At 38.8% G+C, this 6,064-nt stretch overlaps 1 protein-coding gene across 2 annotated transcripts in view; it reads left to right on the forward strand.

Moving 5' to 3' along the window:
* The window catches only part of PAK1 (p21 protein (Cdc42/Rac)-activated kinase 1), a 94,856-nt gene that overhangs the window by 35,847 nt on the left and 52,945 nt on the right, over positions 1–6,064 (forward strand). For both annotated transcript variants that reach the window (XM_011938936.1, XM_011938937.1), the window contains exon 5: positions 2,043–2,080. In XM_011938936.1, the coding sequence (XP_011794326.1) occupies positions 2,043–2,080 (38 nt within the window). The remainder of the gene's footprint in view (positions 1–2,042; positions 2,081–6,064) is intronic.

Raw genomic sequence — 6,064 nt, forward strand, 5'->3', positions numbered from 1 at the left:
TACCAGTTAATAGCTAATCTAATAGGGAAAAAGTAGATGAGATTGACAACGCAGCTAGGTCTTAGCCCTGTTTTGCCAATGACTTATGTGACCTTGAACCAATCTTTTTCCTTTTCTGAACCTCATTTTACTCATCTGTAAATGAAAGTGCTGGAAGTACTTTCTGTTCCGTCATTCTGTGCTTTGGAATTTGATTTTGATATATAGTTCATCACCTTTAAAAGGAGTGTTTACTTATTTTTTATATGACATAACAAGTATACTTATTACCAAAATACCCAATCTTCAAAAATACTAGCAGTACATAAAGTTGGGGGTAGTACAGTGAAGGCATAGTGTTGTATTCTGCCAAAGTTGATAGTCTTCTGGACAAGAAAAAACAAATGAATTATGCTTAAAGTATATCCTGAATTTATTTCTCCAGAATACTGCTAGCTATTCTGGATTTGTTATAAGAACATGTTGTCAGAGCTTGCCTTATTTCCTGCTGTGTGGGTTCATGATTTGCTGTAGGGTCAAAGAAGCTGTATCTAGCACTTTTTATATGATGGAATTGGGATTGTACATTCTCTGGGCTTGGTTCTTGGTGAGAAATATATTGGATTTGGTAGAATATTTTGCCTCCTCAATTGGCAAAGTCGGTTTTTCTTGGACCCATGGGAATTAAAGAACAAAACTGAAGACATTACCTGGTCTTTAAACTTATTTCTTGCTAAGATCTCCATTGGGTCTCTCATATTTTAAGAAGTCTAAGATACCACTGATTATAAGATGCACAATTATTTCCATACCAATCAAGGAAAATAAAGCTGCCAATCAAACCATAACATGCTTTTGATGGTAGGGCACACCTCTGTTTCAGAGACTTTAATGTGAAAAATGTACCTCTCAGAATAAATGAAACATGATAATTGCTTCATTGAAGGAGCTTGATTCTATTCTTGGAAAACAAGACCCTACCTTTAATTAGACTTGACAGGATTTATACCTGTCTTTTCCTCAACCTTAGTCCTTTTGTCCCTGTGGGCAGTAGATATGGGTATAGAAGGATCCTTTATGAAAGCTGAAGCTGGAGACTGGCCATGATTTGGCATGGATGACTCAGGGGTGGTGCTATGGATTCTTTCCTTTTCTTTTAGAATGCAGATTTTCTTAGCCATTTAAGCCTGACAGTGATATAGCTGATGATGTGGATACAGTTCTAGCGTAGTATTTAGAATGAGACCAGAATTCAAATCTAATTCCTCTCTTTAACCTGTGTGTACCCTGGACAGATAACAGTCATGTGCCACAACAACAGACCGCATATACAATGGTGGTCTGATAATATTATAAGGGAGTTGAAAATTCTTATCACCTAGTGATTACTTAAGTTTAAAATAAATTTAGCGTAGCCTAAGTGTATACTGGTAATGTCCTACTTAGGCCTTCACATTTACTCATCACTCACTCAGTGACTCACCCAGAGCAACTTCCAGTCCTGCAGGCTCTATTTATGGTAAGTGCTTATGTAGATATATCCTTTTATTTACCTTTTGAACTATATTTTTATTGTACCTTTTCTATGTTTAGATATACAAATGCTTACCATTGTGTTACAGTTGCCTGCAGTAACATGCTGTACAGGTTTGTAGCCTAGAAAGCAACAGGCTATACAATATAGCCCAGGTATGTGGCAGGCTATACCATCTAGGTTTGTGTAAGTACACTCTATGATGTTCCCATAATGACAGAATTACTTGATGACACATTTCACAGAACATACCCTGTTGCTAAGCCACACACAACTGTACTTAACATCTCTGAACTTGTTTCCAAATCAATAAAAGTAGATATAATAACAGTACCCAGAGCCATAATGAGGATTAAAGAAGGTGATATATATAATGCGTTTAGCATGATATCTAGCCTGTAGTACCAGTCATACTATTACTACTCTCTGAATCTGGCATGTGGTTGACCAGATAGACTTCTTTTGCTGTCAAGAAAGAATTAACTGTAATTGTTTATTGACTAAGTCCTTTGTCTTTCTTCCTGTGCAGATAAGTCAGCTGAGGATTATAATTCTTCTAACGCCTTGGTAAGTATTTACTCTATGTTGATGTGGGCAGACGTGGAGGTAAGCATCAAGACGGTGTGGCAGAGGCAGAGCCTGAGCTGGGAGGCACTTGTATTAGTCACTCCTGCACCCTTGGCCTCAGAATTCCTATCTATCCAATAAAGAAATTAGATATAATAAATAGGGGTGGGTGTCCCTTTCAGCTTTAATGTCCTAGAAATTCTTTCTTTGTGATAATTTTTTTATTTTTAATTTTTATGGATTCATAATAGTTGTAAAATGTTCTAGAAATTCTGGAACCAGAAGATATGGCTTTAGGCTCAGTTTTTAAATTTGTAGCTTTGAACCTTGGGAAAGTCAGTTTGCCTCTTTGAGCTTCAATTTCTTCATCAATAAAATGAGGATGATATACTCTGCCCTTACCTGGACGTGTCTTCAGATACCTACATTTAGAAGAAAATTTCCTCTTTGGTCTATGGAGTCTGCAAAACCAAGATTAGTACTAATTGTTGAAGGGAACAGATTTTATTCATTTAAAGTCATTCATTCTGTCCTCTGAAGTTGTAATGAATGCTTTGACACTCGAATGGATGTTACAGAAATCATGAAGAATTGGCTGGGGATTAAACTAGAGGATCTCTGTGTCTCTCTCAACTTACAAATTCTGTTTCCCAGGGCAATTACAAGGATAAAATGCGATGTTGATGTATTTGAAAGGGTCCTATAAATAATAAAATGCGATGCATGTAAGAGAATACTACCTTTTTTTTTTTTTTTTTTTTTTTAAGAGATGAGGTTTTGCTCCATTGTCCAGGCGGGAGTGCAGTGGTGTGATCATAGCTCAGTGTAAACTCAAACTCCTGGGCTCAAGTGATGCTCCTGCCTCAGCCCTCTGAATAGCTGGGACTATAGGCATAAGCTACCACACTCAGCTAATTTTTTTTTTTTTTTTGAGACGGAGTCTCGCTCTGTTGCTGGGGCTGGAGTACAGTGGCCGGATCTCAGCTCACTGCAAGCTCTGCCTCCTGGGCTCCTGCCATTCTCCTGCCTCAGCCTCCGGAGTAGCTGGGACTACAGGCGCCCGCCACCTCGCCCGGCTAGATTTTTGTATTTTTTAGTAGAGACAGGGTTTCACCATGTTAGCCAGGATGGTCTCGATCTCCTGACCTCGTGATCCGCCCGTCTTAGCCTCCCAAAGTGCTGGGATTACAGGCTTGAGCCACCGCGCCCGGCCCACTTAGCTAATTTTTAAAAAGTTTTGGTAGAGATGGGATTCTCATTTTGTGTTCTCAAACTCCTGGCTTCAAGTGATCCTCTTGCCTCGACCTCCCAAAGTGTTAGGATTACAGGTGTGAGCCACCACACCTGGTTGCTATTTATTTTTTACATCTGATGTCTCTTGTACATAGGTGGATATGCCATATTGATTTACTAAACATTTGCAAAAGCCCTAGTTTATACTATGCCAAGTCCGGTGTGAATAAGTGACATTACAGAGATGGTCAGACATGTCCCAATACCTAAGAACCTCCCAGTCTCGAGCAGCCAATTCTTCATGATTCCCGTTTGTGCTTGAAGGCACAGACAGACAATTATAGTGCAGCATGCTAACCTTCATGAAGCCAGGGGCTGTTTCTGACTTGTTAATTGTTTTATCGTTTGCATCTGGCAAGTCTTGGCATTTGGTAAACATTTACTGAATGAAAGTTTGGATGTGTCAGAGAAAACTTCCTGATGGTAAAGTCTGAGTTGACTGAGTTAGTTATCTAGAGCAAAGATTAAGGGGAAATGCAGATATTCCACACAGAAAGAGAATAGCATGTGTGTGGGCAAGGAAGTTCATGAGGTGTACTAGCACAGGGAACTGCGAAGTGGTTTGTTATGACTAGAATGTGAATTGTGAAGGAAGTAGAGGTGGGCGATGAGGAGGAGTGGTAGTGGTAAGCGGGACAAATCATGTAGGAGTTTGACTTATCTTAAAGGTGATGAGAAGCTTAAAGAACTTAAGCAGGAGAGTGGTTAAATTCTAACACAATACCAAGTCACCATCAAAATACTTTGAACCATGCTTCCACCGTGGGTACTGGTTTATTCTGAGTCATTTTTACACTTATTGATTATAAAAAACAATATTCACATGTTCAGTGCCTTGCAACCTGTTGGATCCTTTCTTACCGACTCTCTGAATCCTCACAGGAGCTTACTGAGGTAAGTTATTATCCTTATAGATGATAAAACTGAAATGGAAAAGAGTTAATGGCAATAGGCATCTGATTCCCAACCTATACTGCTTTCCCCCGCTTCGTGCTGCCTTTCATCAAATGGAAGAGATGTAATTAAAAGATGGGAAAGAATTTGCAAATACAGGATCTTTGAATAGTAAATTATTGAAGAAGAGGCTTTAAGCCAAATTGTGCTTCGTGGCTCAAATGTCTTTATGCTTTTATGGGAAGAGTGATAGCCATCAATATTGAGTGCCTACGATGCACTGTGTTAAAAACTTTATATAAGCATGATTAGCCTCACAATTACCTATGTACAAAGTATTGTCATCTCCATTTCATAGGCAGAAAAACAGAGTTTCCTGAAGACTTATAATTAGAACCACATTAGAACTGGGGTCTTCTGAATCCCAGTTTAGGTTTCTTTTCACTGTGACAAGGAACAAAAAAAGATGTCATTGAGGTCTTATAAAGGAGACTGCAGTAAAGCTGTAGCTATGTTGTTTGTTATTGAGGAGGAAGAGCCCTGGGGTTCATGCCATATGGCAGGGAGGATAACACCTGCTTGGTAAAAACTTGTACTGGTTTAGTATCTACAATTAAAACTACTAAGACTGTCAAGGACATTGTTCTCCCTCAATTCAGAACATTTGTCCAGCACTAGCTCAGTGCTCTATATATCCTTACTAGTTTTACATGGAAGAAATGTTTTGTATTATGGTAGCATGTCATTATTTTCCATATTGGTTTCACACAGATGATTCCACTTGTGAAATAATCAAATACAATTGTTGCCTAAGAAATTAAGACTCAGAAAGATTAAGTGACTCACTCTCTACGTTTGACTGAGTTAGTAGTAGAAACCAGCACAAAATTCTGCTCTCCTGAGCATTCATGTATTCACTCATACCCTAAATATTGAGTTAGTATCTTCTTTATGCCAAAGTATAGGTGACACAAAAATGAATGTACACTATCTTAATCCTTGAGAAAAAAAATTAATGATAGACTGGGGAGAGAAGCGCTGCAACAAAGGCATGAATAATGTACAATGGGGTTATATTTGATGGAGTGATTTATTCTGCTTTGAAGTACAAGGAAGTTTGCAGAGTTCTTGGGCCTTAAAACGTTGTTCGTTTAACAAACATAATCTTAAAGTCCCTTTTAGCTCTAAATTCTGTTATCCGTGGTTCACTGGTCTGAGATCTGACTCTAAGATTCCATGGCATTTTAATGCCTGATTCTCATTTATAAAATGAATAGTTACCACATGATAGGTTCTTTGGGTGCTGAGAATTCAAGGACTAGTAAGATCTCTGCTCTTGGTCTCACAATTTTTGTGATGAATCAGAACATGTAAACAAGGATTTATAATATAGTGTTAGGTGAGCATCAGGTAATGATACCAGGCAGAGAAAAAGGCAGTGCTTTCCTGTGTGATGGACAGCATGAACAAAAGTTGGGTTAAGGATCCAGTATGTTAGGCCAGAGAGCTTGGACTTTATGCTGGAGCTGAGGGAGTGTTTTAAATAGAAGATTGATGTAGTTGGATATGTGATGTCTAAACTAACATGTTAGATTTCTTTAGAAATTGGATCAAGATAGTAAACTGAATTCATGTGCCCATCTCTCTTGCTATCTCAAATTTCTTAATTTCAGAAAAGATTTCTTTTTTTTTTTTTGAGACGGAGTCTTGCTGTGTCGCCCAGGCTGGAGTGCAGTGGCGCGCTCACTGCAAGCTCCGCCTCCCGGGTTCACGCCATTCTCCCGCCTCAGCCTCCGA

The sequence above is a fragment of the Colobus angolensis genome, unplaced genomic scaffold (assembly GCF_000951035.1).
Source record: "Colobus angolensis palliatus isolate OR3802 unplaced genomic scaffold, Cang.pa_1.0 Scaffold179, whole genome shotgun sequence".
Classification (NCBI taxonomy): Eukaryota; Metazoa; Chordata; class Mammalia; order Primates; family Cercopithecidae; genus Colobus; species Colobus angolensis.